At 40.4% G+C, this 18,270-nt stretch overlaps 1 protein-coding gene across 1 annotated transcript; it reads right to left on the minus strand.

Annotated features, from left to right (window-relative positions):
- Positions 1 to 460: 460 nt before the first annotated feature.
- LOC136675869 (short stature homeobox protein 2-like) lies at positions 461 to 14,385 on the minus strand. Its single transcript, XM_066652663.1, has 5 exons — positions 13,643 to 14,385; positions 11,595 to 11,824; positions 7,010 to 7,067; positions 5,322 to 5,410; positions 461 to 2,164 (listed from the first exon to the last, which is right to left on the minus strand). Exons 1-5 carry the CDS (start codon positions 13,890 to 13,892, stop codon positions 1,904 to 1,906), a joined length of 888 nt encoding a protein of 295 aa, XP_066508760.1. The 5' UTR covers positions 13,893 to 14,385; the 3' UTR covers positions 461 to 1,903.
- Between the last annotated feature and the right edge of the window lie 3,885 nt (positions 14,386 to 18,270).

The raw sequence follows: 18,270 nt of genomic DNA on the forward strand, positions 1-18,270 counted from the left end.
AAGAGTTGTACAAATGTGTGTATTACACATTTACAATGATACCAGGTTCATATTTCAACTTGTGGATGTTTTAATTGCATTTTTATTTGTGTCTGGCATTTGTACAATTCTAACGTTGACTGTACGTTGTATGTTTATGTGTAATATATATTTAAACATAGACAGTGTTTAAATAACTGTTGATGTTCAAGGTGTTTGTTGCTGTGAACTTTAGGAACAAAATGTTCGAAAATGTGTTACGCTAGAAAATGGCCACTTCCCTATGTAGTGCCCTATCTAGCTAGTGCACTAGAGAGCTGTTTGAGACGCAGCCGCTGATTTTGCGGCTCACGTGTCACAGTAACGACAAAATTAATGTTGTGGGTTTTTTTATTTATTAAAAAAAGTTCAAACTCGTTTAACGATCATCCAGCCCTGCATTCGAGGTAACGTTTTTATACTTCAACCTTTTATAAAAACACCAACAGTACAGAGAGAGAGAGAGAGAGAGAGAGAGACACGTTTTTCTTTTTCTTTTTTTTTTTTTACACACGGTCAGAAAAGAAAACCAAGAGTGAGGGAAAGGAAAAAATGTAAAAGAAAACCACAAAATAACAAAAAAATAATTCTCCTATGAACATTTTGTACACGTTGTGCCCGTACCAGTTTCCAGCACTTTTTGTTTTTACAATTTTAATATTTTAAATTTTAAAATGTACACATTTAATACACGAACCTCAATTCAACCCGCTGAAAAAAAACCGAAACCTGGACACCTCATTGGTTGACTCCGTCAGGATAAATGTCCAATAGCTTTCTCTTTATCGCTTGTTTTTGTTTGTCTTTTCAATACCGTTCACACACTCCTCCTGACATCATCCTTGGAAAGGGTCGTGACGTCATCCCTAAAGGGGGTCATGAGGTCATCCTTAGAGGGGTCAGCAGCGAAGGGGTGTGTTTGTTGTTGTTTCGGTTCTTTGCACAAAGTGTCTCTAGTTTTCCTCAGGGTCAGATAAAACGAGGCCAGCCTCTTGATTTGTCAGAATCACGATAGTAGCAATAATAATAATAATCAGAACAATAATAACAATAATAATAATAATCATAATAATAATGTATTAAACAGCGCGTGCTCGAGAGCCCAGCGTCCAACGTTATTATATATTGATGCACAACAAAAAAAACCAAATAAAATAAAAATGTAAAAAATACTAATAAAAGTGTTGGTCTCCTTTCCTCCGTGTCCTGGTCCACGTTCACAGTTCCTTGTTTATTTTTTGTTCATTTTTAATATTTCATAAATAGCATCTCCTTTTTCGTCCTTCAGAAAGCATGTAATGTCCTCCTTCTTAGTGCTGATGTTTATGGGAAGCCAAAGGGTTCATAAACGCCAGGAAACACGTCATGATCAGTTTTTCACGTGACTAAAATATGTTTAAAGGACACGTTTGTGTCACGTGAACAACGTGGAAACCAGACACGTGGAAGAAACGTGTGCCAGTGAGGGGAGAATGAGCCAATGAGGGAGGAGTTTAGCTTCCAGTAATAGTTTGAAAGAACAAGAAACTATGGCGTTTGCTCTGTATAGAGCCTTTAAAAATGTGTTATTATTAATTAACGGTTTTGACTCTGTATTTATAAGGTTAAGCATTTTTGTCCAAACATATCCTACGTGTAATCAAATTTACCCCAGTGTGGTCATATCCAAATCCACCCCTGAGCTAGGACTCCAGTCTAGGTGTCTGTATGCTATCACATCCTTCCAGCTAGGCACAGCTTCAGCACACTTGCAGGAGAACACTAACTGCACAGTTCATTATGTGTCTAGTTTCCACGTTGTGCATTCTTTCTTGGCATTTCCGTCACGTGAGTTGATGCGGCGTATTTAGAGGCGTCTGCGTCCCATCCTCTTGCGGTGCAGGGGTCACAGGCCGAGGGCAGCTGCGTGTTTCTTGGCCTTGAGCCTTAGGTCTGCGATGCTAGAGTTCTTGTTGCTGTTCTTGGCGGCGGCGGCAGCGGCAGCAACGGAGGCGGCCGAAGCGGACTCTGCGGCCAGCGTGGCGAGCGGTAGGCCGAACGGCGGCGCCGGGAACATCATGTAGGGTGCATGAGCCGCCAGGTGCGAGTGCAGGTGATGGTGCGCTGCGTGAGCCACGGCGCTGTCCAACTGCAGCTGCGCCTGCACCTGAAAGGAGAAGGGCGGCAGGTTGCTATGACTATCCTACGGGATGGTACAGGGGAGGGAGGGGGAAACACATATTAAACTTAAGAGAGAGGGCAACTGGTATTGCAGCAATAAAAATAAATATTGAGAGATAAACTTAGAATTTCAAAGCAATGTGGTGCATTACAGTTATGTTTTCTCAGCATCTGCTTTTGTACTCATCTTTTTATATCATTTTTATATTATATTATAACTTTATTAATGTAACATTAGACTGGCAATAGCATTTACCATTCAGATTTGTGGCAGAAAGGGGCGCTAATAACACTACTGTAGTTGTTTGCGCTACGTACACTAGCTTAGTATTAGGTGGCGTTTTTACCTTAAAATTACAGCTTCAAATTCATCCGTCTGTGATGCTCCACTGAGCTGTGGTAGGGAGAATAGATCCCCTGTTGTTGCTACTCTTGGCTCGCACTGCAGAAACTGCACTATGTAAGTATATAAGCTAACGTAGGAACAGGAGTATTGCCCAGGGATTTAGACGTAGATTCCACTAGACTCTAAACTGAACAACATTTAACTTATGTCTCAAGTGTCTAATACATCATCGCCCTGCTGTAATTTAGAGCCGTGTACAGTAACTAAATTGTGGCCATGGTAACACAACCCTTCCTGTATTCAGTTTACACTTGGTTTGATCTGGAGTCTGGTATAAGGCTCCCGAGGCCTCCTCTGTAAAAGCCTGGAAGTCATTCTAAGTACGAAGGTCTGCCAAATGCTACAAACGCAATATGTCCTCCTCTGAAAGAATGGTTGGGTAAAATCAGCTTAGTGCACTTCACCACTGCCCCTCACATGGCAAATATAGCAGGGTTCGTTTCCCAGCTTGGGCAGGAAAGCAATTCTATAGCATTCCTGGAGCATCACCATGATTAGAAAGTTGCAGTTGCATTGTCCATGCTTTAAATATATTTTAAATTTAGAGAAAGTGTATTCTCTCAGTGAAAATGTGGCTTACACAAGTAGCAAAATTAGCATCTTTGTTAAAATCCACTGGAAAATCTTGAAAATCTGGTCACGTGGATATTTGGGGATATGGTGATGTAAATCATGTATTGCCTGAGCTTTATGGAATAGACCTGGTGTATATTGATTTTATTTGCTTTGAATGTAACCCTGAGAAAACCCGAGTAATATTCAAATATAAAAATAGAAAGAGGCCACTGCTCTGGATCTTAGCTTCTGCCAAATGCTATAATTGTAACATCGCCACTGTCCAAATACAACATATGAAAGCTGTATTGCTTTTTACATTCTCTGAACCTTCCAGGAAAAGTGTTCCAGTAGTAGGGCTTCAATGTATATTAAATAACATAAACTTACATTAGAAACACAGGGGGGTTTTTGCCATTCCCTCTAAAGCCACAATTCTTTTATACGTTTGGTCAATGGTTTATTTTATTCGAAGCCTAATGTTGTATTAAATAGTACTTCAGTGGGTTAAACACAACAGCCATAGCAGGGCAGACGACAAAACCAGCAGCTGTGAAAACTCAGAAACCTTAATGCATCACGTTGCTTTAATATTTTACGTTTTCTCACCAAAAAAGGGCAAACGTTGTACGGCAAGTGCTTAGGCTCAGGCTGCACTTACTGCGCTGTGTGACCACGTTGTTTAATAGCTTTTATCTCAGCCGTAACTGCTTTAAGGTCAGCCGCCACTTCTTTTAAAACTGCTGTTAAAGCATTGCCACTTATGAGAAGGCAAACTGCCCAGATCTGACACATCAGCTGATATTCATGTACAAAGGCTCCTGATGTTAGGGCGCAAACTATTACCAGATTCCTGTTCTCTCTGAGCAAATAAATGCGCATTAACTGAAGGTGCCCAATACATGGAATTATGAAATGAAATTATGACATAATTCCACATTAAAAGATGAAGCACGTAGGACCAGATAGAGTTGCCTTAAATTGAAACAGCTTTGTACTGTTTCATAGATAGCACTGCTACTTCAGTCTTCGTAATTTCACCGTGTTGCAGCTTTAGCAATTTATTCCACACCAGAAAGATGTTCTAAGAAGTTCAACTGCGGCTCTGGAGAGAACATCACGAGGTGGCTTTAGGCCTGATGCATGTCCAGCTATGGCACTCCTACTCAAGCTGGATTGTGATAGGCCTCTTATCCTCCCACTCAAGGCTTTGTTTCTTTTAAAGTCCACCTCGGATTTAGGAAACATGGCACATGCTTAAAAATAACAATCCCAGAATGGGTTCTTAGCTCAGTTTCTGTTGAAGAACCGTATTAAAAGTGATTTAAACTTGTTTTAGTAAATGAATTCTGTGAGTGTGTAGAAGCGTTATACATTAGATAACCTCCACATAATGGAAAGGATCTTGGAGGAACCCTCAAACTGGTAAAAGTTTCCAATTCTACCTTTTCCCTTACGTAGAGGAACGATTGAACCATACACATGGCTCCTGGTGTTTTCACTACCTTCACCAAAGATCCCTTAAGGAGTGTGGACTGGATCTGGTTCTTATTTAGCCTTCTAGAGCTACGTTATGATTTTCAGTCATGCTCTGGATGCTAATCCTTTGCAAAATAATAACATGACCAGTCAGTCACCAACCAATCGTACGCTAATCAATCCCTCTTCAGGTCGTGGCTAAGCTCTACTGCTTCTGGTGACAAGGAAAGGAAGAAACCCAGGAGCTCCACCTACAGCAGCAAGTCTCTGTGTCTGTGTTTACTGAGAAGATCAGTTATTTTAAATAATCATAATAACAATAATAATAATCTTAGGCGGCTGAGACGTTTGAACTCTACTGTACGCTGTGTCCAGAGGTTTGTATACACCCCATAAGCAGTGAGTTCTGCTACCATAGAACCATAAGAATGGCTCCAATCATGAAACACCAGTGCCTGATCTCACTAAGGTTCTCACGAAACCAGTCTGACGCACCTGGTTTTAAAGGTTCTTCACACTCAGAGATCTCTTCCAAACACGGTTCTTAGATGGTGCCTTAGGGAACCCAATGTGGTTCTGTTTGTGCGTCTATACCACGGCCTAACTGGAGCATTGACTAAACGCTTCCACAGCAGTGACAGTGCAGTGAGCCCGAGCCAGAGCAGGACTGTGGGTTGTCTACAGCCCCCTCAGAGCCCCTTACCTGCTGGAAGGGCATCCGCAGAGCTCCCACGTTCACATACGGAGCGACACGGCATGCTTCAAACTGACTCGCTGCTCCAATCAGAACCCCTGGAAAAGAGAGAACAGAGAGGTGGGATTGAGCGGGAACCTCTCACTTCACACAGGGTTTGAGGCTCTTGTGGATCAACTCCAAAAAAAACCCAGCGTGGATCACACCCCACTAACTCCCTCCTGCAGCTTGGCTCTCCGTGATCCTCTGTGTGTTGGGACAAAACCTCATATCGCTATGATTCTACATTCTCCGGACAAGGCTCACTGCGGTGGTGCCCTCAAGGACACGTATTCAGTACCTGGAGTTATGGAACACTGGACCATAGTCTGTATTAATGAGAGATGTTTAAGAAGTGTTGATTCCATACGCTCTTTTTTTTATATATTTCTCTAATGAAGGCTGACACACATTCACCCTCTTCTTCTGGAGATGAGGCTGTACCTTTAGTGACAATAATGTGCCTTCTTTTCTGAGAGTGTTCTGTGGTTGTGGAAATACCATTGACCTTTACATTGTGTAAAAAAGTGTCATGACAAATGGACCATTAGAAACGGTCCTAAATGGACTTCAATAAAAAAAATCTGAATTAATGTCTGGTGTTTCTTCTAAGGTTTAGTTCATTTGACACAGTGTGTTTGATTGTGTTTGATTGTGTTAGCAGTCAGTTAGAAAGTATGGTAAAGCTGGTGGAGAGTGGTAGTTATTAAGGGTTAGTACAATGGTATTATAGAGTATTATAAGGTTTTATCGGGTGGTGTGTGATGGTAAAATCGGTATTTAAAATAATTATAAAATAATGGACCTTTCAGGGTACCCACGCTGTTAGGTAAAAGAGCTGTGTGGAGCAGGTAGAGTGTGTTGTGAGTAAATAACGGTACCCAGTAAACATTTAGCCGTTGATTCATCGTTGAAATAACGTAATGACTGCCGTCTAATCAACGTTCTCTTAAGGTTGAAAATGAAAGTTGAAAAGACGTCCAAACACAGACATTGAAAGGACGACTGTTAGACGTATTTTGGACGTCCATTGATGTTATTAATTGGTCCCGAAATAAATTACTGTATAAAACGCGTTTTGGACGTCCACTGACGTTTAAAATATGTCCTTGACGGACAGACTACTTTTAGACCTATTTTAAACGTCCAGGGACGTTCCTTGTTCACTGGGCACAGATTACTGTGTTGTTGGGGATTATGTTTGTGTTTGATTGTGTTGAATGTTGCTGGACATTGTGAGTTAAATAATATTAAAGTTAGTTGTACATTACTGTTTTGTTTTACACGTTGGATGCTGTTGGTTGTGTTGGGATAAGGCCGTGGGATTGTAATCGTGTGTTGGGCATTTTTGGAATACGTCAGTTGTTTGTAATAAAACAAAAATTTGATTTCATCCAAAATCCAAAACAATTTTTTTTTAGTTGAACAAATAAATTGAATTCGCTTCTTTACTTTATTACTTCTTCTTTTTAAACAGAATCCCACGAGGAATACACAAGTCCCTCAGAGTGTCGCCTTCACACAGAGGACAAAGGCTCGTTTTCTAATGAAATCCGTACTTATTCAAATTAGAAAAAATGAAAAAGAAACACATGAAATGCTCAGAATGATTTAAGGCCGTAACTGACGAGTGTGTGACGCGGTGGGAGAAAGCTCACCTTTATGAAGCTGGTTTTCCTGTTTTCTACACTTCGCTCTGCGGTTCTGGAACCAAACCTGCGAGAGAAAAAAAAGACACATTTAATAACGGATACATTTACGTTAATAAATTGATACAAAATAACAACAAAAACGTCATGAACGGCTCCGGATTGTTTCAAACGCGCGACTCCCTCAGACGAGGAAAACAAAACTGCGCGTGTCCCGGAGGAGCCTGTAATATTAAATATTAATGACGCTTTAGCCCCCCGTCTCATCCTCATCGTCATATTTAATCGACCATAGACGATATATATATGTGTGTGTGTGTGTGTGTGTGTGTGAGAGAGAGAGAAATAAATATATATAAAATTTTAAAACATAACCAAGAATTTAATTATTTTAAATAATAATAATAATAATCGTAATTATTATGTTTATTATTATTATTATTATTATTATTGTTGTTGTTGTTATTATTATTATAAATGTCCACGTACACGAATGGACCTTCTAGGAAAAAGAAACGCATTAGAAATGAAAAAGAATCACACGCATTAATAATGGAGCAGGGGTGGAAACCATGTTAAAGCGGTCCATAATAAACTGGTCGTGTCTCTCAGCCCCGGTTTCATCTTTCCATCGGCGTCCCCGCGCGCGAGCTCCAGAATCGACTCCTGATACCGAACACCAGCGCGCGCAGCAGCCTCTAAAGCCCATAAAGCCGATCTGACAAAGCATTAGCAGACGCGCCAAATTAATTACATTTATCTGCAAGAAAATTTATGTTAGCGATTCGCCTAATGGCGCGCGGGTCTCTTTAATTACTGTCACAACAAGGTCCGAGCACAAAGCCCCCTGGGAGAAAATAGGCGTCTTTTTATTTTGCTGCTATGTATTTTTTCCCCATTAATGCTAGTATTGTACTAATATCTTTACGTGTATTTTTCTCCGTTGTGAGTTTCGGGATTTTTAAGATTACGTCTCATTACTATGTTAATCTACTCCCAATCGCCCCACAGAGAGGAGGGCGGCGGATGAAGCGGGGACTGAACCCCTCTCTCAAAACTGATAATAGGGCGTTTGCTTTCAGATTCAACTGTAAAATAAAATTAAAACGGATTTAAAAAATAAACAACGCTAAATTTTGCGTTTGACTTAAACGTAAACGAATAAAGCGAGCACCGAATCTTTAAAAGATGTACGTCATCTTCATCCAATCGGTCAGATCCCTGAGAGATGATAAAGGTCCTAAAGGTTTGTAAGAACCACGACCTTAATCTGATTTGTAGTCGCTGAATTTCTGAAGAAAGAACAAAACAAAAAAAAAAAAACGCGAAGGCCGCTAAAAAAGCATCAGATCTTCCTGGGGGTAAAAGGGAAAAAAATGATCCATAATTTATGGTAATCCGCGCTCGGGACACAAAGCGACCAGAGGAGACCCCCAGCCCACGTTTTTGGGACTTTCTTTTTTTCTCCCTTTTTCTTTAGCCTTTTTTTATTTTTAGAAAAAAAAAAACGTACATTCACAAATTCACGGCGAACCGCGGCTCAGCGCTGAATGAGGTGAGAGAGAGAGAGAGAGAGAGAGAGAGAGAGAGAGAGAGTGAAAGACGATATTGTTCCAATTCATTTTTTTGATCAATTCTCCATCAGCGCCGATGGCTAATGTTCATTGTCGTTATTAGTGGGACTTCAGTGGCTCGTCTCTCGTTACACGCGCGGAGCGAGGGCCTTAACGAGGAGCTGATTAAGTTTCTGCGCAGATGGTCTCTCCAAAAAAAGCAAAAAAAAAATAAATAAAATAAAAAATAAAACGCTAAAAAGCACAAGATTAGGAATTTACACTTTCTCTCCCCAAACAACAAGAGATTAAAAAAGCTCAGAAATAAGGAGATAAACAAAGTCTGGCTCCAGTTTCCACCCTGTATTGATTTGTAAATACACCCAGTGCAACCATAATCTCATTTCCATTTCCACTCTCGGAAAATAGATCCCAGCGTACAAATAAAAACTGCGGCCAGACCCGAATTTTTAAAAGAGCGTAAACAACAAATTAAAGAGTCAAACACAGAGTCAAAGCAAAACGCGGCCTGAGCAGCACCCAGCACAAAGACGAGTCAAACACTGGGAATTACACAGAGCCAAGAGCCAAGAGCAGATTAAACACAGCCTTATACAATTTAAATAGAACCTAATAGAAATGAAATGGAGCTTCGCAGAAATGATACAGCGCCTAATAGAAATGAAATATTGTTAATTACAAGTCGGAGAGAAAACTTATAAAAAGCCAAATATAAATTATAAAGAGCCAACCACAGCCAAGTAGAATTTATATCGAACAACGACCAATCAGAGACGAGAGAATCAGACAGAAATTAGCCACAAATTCTAAACCAAAAATTAAAATAATAATAATAATAAAATAAATAAATAAATAAAAAACAAGGCACTTCCAGTGTTTCAGGTGAAGACCCTAGAGTGTCTTTCCTGGGAGAATATGAGGTGAGTGCCATAGCTTCAGAACACCATCTCTCTCTCTCTCTCTCTCTCTCTCTCTCTCTCTCTCTGTGTGCTTTATTCGGACCGGGTTGGTGCTTCTCATCCTAGCAGCAGAAACCCAGCACCGATGTTCCCAGCCGGGCTCTAATCACTGCAGCTCGGGGGCCTGGAGCTCTCCGGTTCATGTTCAGACAAGGTGCCAATTAGGGCCTGGAGTGGCCGATCACCTGGACACGTCTGTTTTTCCCCCAGAAATATATTCAATAAAAGCCAAGCCACAATGTTGACAGCAGATATTTTTTTGACATGCTAAATATTTAGTCAAGCTCTGAAGCGTCAGCTGCTTCATGTGGTTAAACCGGTCTGATCCAAATCAAACACATTCTTCCATTAAAACCAAGCAGAACTAAACAGCGCTGAGAACACAGGCCAATGTTCAACATCCAGCTCCAGCTCCACAACACACTCCGACCTTTTCCACTTTTCTCACAGTGGAACTCACTCATACTCCCACACAGGACTTCACGAAGAAGGGCTATAAACAGGCTATAACGACTTATACATGTTTCCCAAACTTATAAATGCGTTATAAAGCCAAACCCAGTGCTATAATACAGCTATAACGATTTATACATGTTTCCCAAACTTATAAATGCCTTATAAAGCCAAACCCAGTGCTAAAAAACAGCTATAACAACTTATACATGTTTCCCAAACTTATAAATGCGTTATAAAGCCAAACCCAGTGCTATAACCACGCTATAACACAATATACACTTCCTTCAGTGTTATAAATCCGCTATAACTACATCCATAATGCCATAATTACAGTATACACTTATTCAAATTGTATATTTATAACTACAAACCTAATGCTATAATTACCCTAAATGCATGTAAATTTATTCCAATGTTCTGACTCAGGTATAATTAGAAAACCCAGTGCTATTTCACAGTGTATCTCCCTACACACCACTGAAAATGAGCTCTCTGTTATAACTACTCTCCTAATGCTAAAATACAATATACACTTGCTGCCACTGCATATACATTAACTCCATTGTTATAACTCAGTTATAACTCCCAACACAAAGTTATAATGGCACCATAACTGCATATACAAGGCTGTAAAAGACGCTACATAGCTACAAGTCCCTATCATGATGCTGTAGCTCTTCAATCACTCGCTTCAATGCTGCAGTCGTCCTGTAATATTCCACTACTCTTACCCCCATCTTATAGCTCCACTGTAACTCCCAAACTCAAAGCTATAATCACTCCTTATTCACCACTTCCATTGCTGTAGAACTCTCTGCGATATGCAGCGCAGGCCTGAAAAGCCAAGAAGCAGGTTTCTGATCACATTCTGGGCCTCATTAGAACTCAGCTCACTGCAGAGTTCGAGTATGAGGTCTGGAAGGATGGAGGCAATTTCTAACAGTTCCAATGCTGCACTCCCTCCAACGCAGGACTCTGTGTTTACAGCGTGGGAACCAAACCAGGCTCGAGGAAGAGCCACGGAGCATTATAACCCCCTGGATCCTATAACAGGACCCACGCTTAGAGCCCTGTTCCAACTCCCAGAACACAACCACTGCACAGTGTGTACAGAGTCAGGGTGCACAGTGCACAGTGAATATACATTACAGGGGAATATGCAAATACTAGGCATTAATGAATACAAGTGCATCCAGATCTTTCCCAACAAATGCACAACATGCACAAGTCCTTGTAGCTGGAGGATGTGTTGACTTCTCAATATTTGGATTACTGGAGGTGTTCAGACTCTTGCATATAACTCAGGATTAACAAAGGCCTCCTGTCAAGTTAGATTCACAAGTGCAGGGTTATATCTCAGTGTTAAAACCCTCATCAAACCCAGTGCAAAATCCAGTGCAGAGCCTGGCCACCGTTTCCCAAACAACACATCCCCAAACACCTCGGCTGCAAAGCCACACATTCCCCCTGAGCCCAGGGACCCGCTGCTGCAGGACAGAACTAACGCAAGGCTGTGATGTAACCACCTTCAATAGTTGTCGCGCCTGCGCAAACCTAACGCGTCAGTGTCTGTGGGTCAAGCGCGTGTGTTCCCGTGCGCCTTACCTGCACGCGCGCCTCTGACAGGCCGAGCCTCTGGCTGAGCTCCTCGCGCATGAACGCGTCGGGATAGTGCGTCTCGTCGAACAGGCGCTCGAGCTCGTTCAGCTGCTCGAGGGTGAAGTTCGTGCGGCTGCGGCGCTGCTTGATTTTCGTTTGCGTTTCATCCTCCGTCGCTTTCACCTCGTCCCTGCGCTCCTTCACCTCTTCCCTGCGCTCCTTCACGTCCGCGGAGCCTTCAGAGAGAGACAGAGAGAGAGAGAGAGACGCACGAGGAGAAAACCTTTTTATTTTTGCTCTTAAATTATTCATCCTCTGGTTGTGTCAAGTCTGTAACAGAGACAAAATAAAAGCCTGAAAATACAAGTGCAACGTTATATCACACACACACACACACACACACACACACACACACACACACACACACACACTGGCTTCTCGTCCAACTCCACATCCAATAAAAATGAATTATCCAATATATCACAGTACACTCTTTTATAGTAATTTATTAGTTTTAAAGGCGGTGCCTGCCATGATTATTATTATTACTATTATTATTAGTAGTAGTAGTAGTAGCAGTTGTAGAAATAGTAATATTTATATCTTCACAGCTAAAAACTGTTATAGCAAAAATACTATTATTATTATTATTATTATTATTATTGCAGTTTTTGTTTTGCTTGTTACAGCGTTATCTAATCTCTTCCTCCTTCCTGCCTTAATCACTTCCGCAAATTAAGCCGCTAAAAAAGGATCAACAATAAAAAATTATTAGCTTTTTTTTTTACCAAAAAATGTGTGATAATTAAAAATCAGAATTCTCTCAGTTTCTGTTTATACTTAAAAACAACATTCACACACACACACACACACACACACACATATATAATTTTTACCTCAGTTCCAGAGAGACACAAAATTAACGAGGGAATTACGGTTAATTTTTTAATTTTTAAAGGTTCCTGTCGCAATAAAAAACACACAGCAGAGCCGCCCCCTCTCTCTGTCTGTTCTGAATGTACAGGGTGCAGATTAATTTCCAGAGGCCTTCACGTGTTAAACAGCATTTTATTTAAAATACAACATTGGTCTTAAATAAATGATCATCACTTAACCTTTCTATTGATTTTAGTTGTAAATGTGAGATTCAGAGAATTGTGTTTCTTTCGCTGCTGCTGCGTAGAAAAATCAAACATCAAATATTCATGGAAAATAGAATCTGAATTTGCTGCAGGCGCATAAAATGTCTCCATTAGTCCTCGATAGTCAACAGAATCAGACTTAGCCACTGCCTTGATAAACTCGGTTCACGTGGAAAAATCGTATGAAAAAATATGTTTTAAAAATTCAAAACACACTCTACACTACGTTTGAAATATTTCAGATTTTTTAAATGGGCTTTTTACACACAACTGATGTGAGACGCTAAGCTCTTAATGCGGTTTCATCTAGTGTTTTGATATTATACATAATCTTAACATACCGTTAAATATTCTCCATGAGATAAATGTTCAGGATCTAAATGTATAAACAATAAAAGTCCTTTTTTCTTCTTTTTAAAAGTCCTATTTTTTTAGTTCAATAATCCCACTTTTCCCAACGCTGCTTTATAAAACAGAGAATATCGCTTAGCTTTGTTTTAAATTTTACATTTAATTACACGCTGTTCAAACTAATGTAATAAATCTGATGAACATTATCTCGGTGTGAAACGACCCTATATTTAATCATGAAGCTGTCAGCTGTAGAGTCTCCAAACAACTTCTCACAAGAAGCAGAAAATAGCTGTAAACTTAGAACACAATTCACGGTTAAAACGGGAAAGATTCGCGTTTTCCTGATTTTTGTTTTTTTCCTCAGTAACAAAAAAAAAAAGTCCACGTTTTAAGGCAAAGGCAGTTCGTGTTAAGAACGTTTCCCAATGCTGGAGGATTTCTACCGGTCCGTTCAGTGTGAAACGTTCACAAATGGCAAAACGAAGTTGGCGTTTTTTTTTTTTTTAAATTCTCTGAAAAAGAAACACAGTTCCTGTCCCGGGCAGAGCCGCTTCTTACCGTCGGTGAGTTTGGGGCTGCTCTCCGTCGCGGTCATTTCCGTGTCCCGTAGTGTCGGGGAGCGCGCTCCCGCCGCCGCGTCCCGTACCCGCGCCGAAGCAGCCGAGCCCGCAGCCGCCGCAGCCGCCGCTGAAGCAGCGGAACTCGCCTCCAGAACCTCCCGGTACGAGATGACCTCCTTCCTCTCCTTCACCTTCTCATCAAAAGACTTGGACACAAACGCGGTCAGTTCTTCCATCCCTTCTTCCATCCAAGGAGAAGAAGGAGAAGAAGGAGAGGGGGATGAGGAGGAGGAGGATGTTGATGGTGCTGATGATGTTGATGTTGAAGAAGAAGTAGAAGGAGAAAAGGAAGGAGGTGAAAAGACCACCACCACCACCAGTCCTTTCCTTTCCTTCCTGTTTTCTCTCTCCCTCTCTCTCTCTCTTTCTGTTTATCTCCCTCACTCTTTCTCTCTCTCTCGCTCGCTCTCTTCCTCCCTATTTCCCTCTACTCTCTCCCTCTGTCTTTTTCCCCTCTACTTCTTTCCATCTATTCTCTCTCTCTCTCTCTCTCTCTCTCTCTCTCTCTCTCTGGGGTGCAGTTCCTCAACAGCCTCTACGATAACACATCGTGTACTTTGCGCATGTGTGTGTGCGTGGAAAAAAACGCGGACGTAAACCCGACCCTTCTCTGCCTTTAAACCGCATCGAGGAAGGAGAGAAAAGATGGAGGGATGAGAGTGATAGATTTTGTCCGGAACAACAAACGCGCGGAGTCGCAGGACCTGCTGCTCGTGCTCTATTGAAGTCGCACTATTTATACTTTGCAACGCCTGCCCCCTTAATCCGCGCAAATTACCCCCACCCCACCAAAAACACACCCAGTCCTCAGGAAGCCCCCCTCCCGCCCCTTTCACGCGCGCATCACCTCCAGCACGCGGCCGCTATTGGCCAATGAAGTCCGAGGTTGATAAGGAATGAGCGCGAGAGAAGTGCAGGGATTTTTTTGCAATTTTTTTTTTGCGACGGTGATACTTTCTTTCTTTTTTTTATTTCAGCTTGGAATTATTTGAATGTATATTTTACGCCAATAAAACTCAAAGTTCCGTTGATTAGGAATATGTTTTTTTCACGTGCAACACTGGAATGCGGAACACTGTCGCACGCGGGGGTTAGATACTATTTGCCCAACTGAAATTTGCTTTAAAATCTGTAGTGAATATTTTGGAAGTGCGCGCACTTCTCAGAACCGAGGGGAGGTATGTGGGTAGGGGGCGTGGCTACCATAATGTGTCTTAATAAATAAATAAATAAATAAATAAATAAATAAATAAATAATGGCGCACGTGAATGGAACCTCCTTTGATATTGCGGGACGAGAGAGAGAGAGAGAGAGAGAGAGAGAGAGAGAGAGAGAGAGAGAGAGAAAGTAGGGGCTACCAGGGTGAAGAGTGAAGCGCGCGAACAGAGCAGAGACGTTTCGAGTCGCGAGACTATACTTTAAATCCGCACGTGCAGCGATGGCCTGAAACTTTATTTAAAAGGAGAAACTTTATTTAAAAGAGAAACTTTATTTAAACGCAGACAATGGTCGAGCGCGCGGGGTTGTGATGCTGCACCGGACAAAGGCACCGTTCTTTGGACGATTTAGTAGTTTTATTTTCTGTGACCAAATAAAATATAGTGGAAAATACACATGTAACATATAGATAATATTAAAGAATTAAAAACATAATAATATTAATTTAAAATACATTATACAAACAGAACCTCGTGTACAATACTGTGTGTGTGTGAATATAGATAGATAGATAGATAGATAGATAGATAGATAGATAGATAGATAGATAGATAGATAAAGAGAGAGAGAGAGAGAGAGAGAGAGATGAAAGTCATGTAGACACGGTTCTATAAAGCACCAGTAAGGGTTCTAAGCTGATTATAGTCACAACAGCAGAACCCTCGATGCTGTATAGAACCAACCCATTCTTTTTCAGTCTGAGAAACATTTCAAACTGAAAAACCTCTGACTGACAGAGAGTTGAAGGTTCTCCATAACCCAGCGCTGTCCTCCCACTCCTAATGCGCTTAACGCTGTAATCCACTGTTTATAATAATAATAATAATCTTTAATAGGACTTATTTACACCAACCCTCCGCGAGATGTTAATGACCGCGCGCCTTTAAGCCTTTTAAACCCGGACTAAACATGTGCAGTCCCCGAGGGAGAAACACAGAGAGGGGGGGGGGGGGGTCTTTCTCTCTACTGAGACTCTGAGCTGTTTTCTCGCGCTGTTAATGAATGTTTAAAAATAGAAAAAAAGACATGCGCTCAAATGAAGAGAGATTTGGAAGAAAGGAAAAAACAATTACAAATAAACAAGCAAAAACAAACAACGCTCGTGCGGCGAAGGTGTCTGAACTCTCTGGGGAGGTGGCAATTTAGGGGAAATTAAAAAAGACAAAACAGGACAAGATCGGAGATGTGGTGAGAATATTCTCTCCGTGGAAGCGAAACGTGTAGCTGTTTATTGATAATCCATATCGTGAAATAGCCCAGCATTTCCCACCACCAACCCTCCTGATTAAATATTTACGACCTTCTTGTCAGATCCGGGGGCTGTGATTATTTTATTGTTTTATTTTTCCTGATTTCCATAGGGCACCACTTCCTTTAATTTAAAATAAGGAGCGTTGTGTTTTACTGTTTACTGATAGACTACAGTACACTCCATTAACTCTGTGATATTTTTACTGTTTGAAATTGTATGTTATTATTAGACAGTGAGCATTTCTTCTTGTTTTTATTTCGTGGTTATTTCATTTATTGTTTGTTTATATGGTTTGTTTGTTTGTTTTTACTTTATAGAGGGAAGGGGGAAATGCTCCTGGACGCAGTGGGCACTAAGAAGACAGTGGGGCTACAAATAGCGCCTCGGCTATTGTCTGATTGCAATGGCACTGAAAAAGAAACTTCATTTGTTGCTGAATGTTTTAAACACAGCGCAGTTATTTTTGCTCGAAGGCAGTGAATAAACAAAAGAAGGAAGTCTACACTTCTTATTCTCTGCCTCTGCGTTGATCTGCTGAGAATAAACGACTGTTTCCTTGTGTGAAATTAATTGTTATTGCGTTTATCTGTAACACTAAAACAAGCTTTGTAACCTCTGACAAATTGTTGAATAATTTAATAAATGTGGTAGTTAAGATACAGAAATGTGTCATTAAATTTAATGAGGTGTTGTATTAAATTGAAACCCGCATTTTATTATATTATATTTTGGTTTATTTTTCAAGGATATGTACACATAAACCGGGCTGAAATATTTGTTTATCATTTCATCGTGAATGGGTGGAGGAAGTGTAGGGTTAACGTCATTAACACAAACAAAAACAAAAATTTGAAAATACCCTGACTGTACATTTTAGTTTCTATAAAAAAGTAGGAATTCAGAAAACAGTTACATACCGCGTCAGGAACATCAGGCTTTCTACTGGCCCTTTAAAAATAGAGAAAGCTATTTCGTAAGTGAAAGACTTAAAGAGTAAAACGGAAACGATGTCCTTTTTTTAGGCTGGGACTGCTCCCTTGGATAGTTACCTGTTTGGTCAGATGTTTTACAAAAATGAACACGTTTCTTCAGAAATCCAAGCTATTAATAAAGCTTTTTACCCACTATATGGCAGTCACACCACAATAAAATAAAAGCTTTACACTAGATTTTGGAACATTTTCGTGAGGGTTTAATGGCATTCAGCCCAAAGAGCATTAGAGATGTTGGACTTGATCTTTACAACCATTACTCTAGCTTATCCCAGAGCTCCTTCACTCCAGAGAACACAAATTCACTGCCCCATAGATCAGTGCTAGGAGTGCTTTATATACACTTGGCATTGGGCTGCTAGCGTAGCCTTGTTATATTTGGCTTATTCTGCTTTAGCCAGCTAGCAACTAAACAAAGACATTTTTAAAAATGCACATTCTGCAAGGGTCTGCGGAGTTGCCATATTGTGGGGAACAATTGGGACGATTGTAAGAACATATGTCAGACAGTGGCCTTAATATATAAAACACCAGATGCTGATGTCATATTTTATCTTTTTTTTTAATTAGTTATCCTATAATGAACCACGATCCTTTGCAGGCCTCTATATTCAAAGTGCTTGTAAAAAGCTCTTCAGCAGCTTCTCTTAAATTCAATGTAATATTCTGAAATTTAATCTTAATAATTGAAGAAAATCTTTCTCTGTGGTCCATCACTGTACTATAAGGAGTAGCCCTGTGTAGGTTTACCTCAGATGTTTGCTAATGTGTTTGGATTCTTTATTACAGCAGGGATTCCAATAAACCCAAATTAATGTGATTATTTTTGTAGATTACAATATTTTATTTAGGATTTAAAGGGGGCTTATAACTATAATTCAGTTTGAGAGCCACGGTAGGCCTAAAATTGCAATTAGCCAAAACATTATACGAAATAATATTTAAATATTTTCTCTGGCCGTTTTGAAATTAACACACATGACACTTTATGTATTCATATTAAAGAACAATAATTTATGTTTGAATATTGGAAAAAAAATTATGTGTTGAAATATTTTTTAGCAACGACTTGATTCCTTGCTAAACGACCGCGCATCGATTGC

Source organism: Hoplias malabaricus, chromosome X1 (assembly GCF_029633855.1).
Source record: "Hoplias malabaricus isolate fHopMal1 chromosome X1, fHopMal1.hap1, whole genome shotgun sequence".
Classification (NCBI taxonomy): Eukaryota; Metazoa; Chordata; class Actinopteri; order Characiformes; family Erythrinidae; genus Hoplias; species Hoplias malabaricus.

Coding starts and splice junctions, on each gene's coding strand:
- LOC136675869 (XM_066652663.1), bottom strand. CDS start 13,892: ATGGAAGAAGGGATGGAAGAACTGACCGCGTTTGTGTCCAAGTCTTTT. Junction 11,825..13,642: donor CAGCCCCAAACTCACCGACG/GTAAGAAGCGGC, acceptor CTCTCTCTGAAG/GCTCCGCGGACGTGAAGGAG. Junction 7,068..11,594: donor TGTCAGAGGCGCGCGTGCAG/GTAAGGCGCACG, acceptor TTTCTCTCGCAG/GTTTGGTTCCAGAACCGCAG.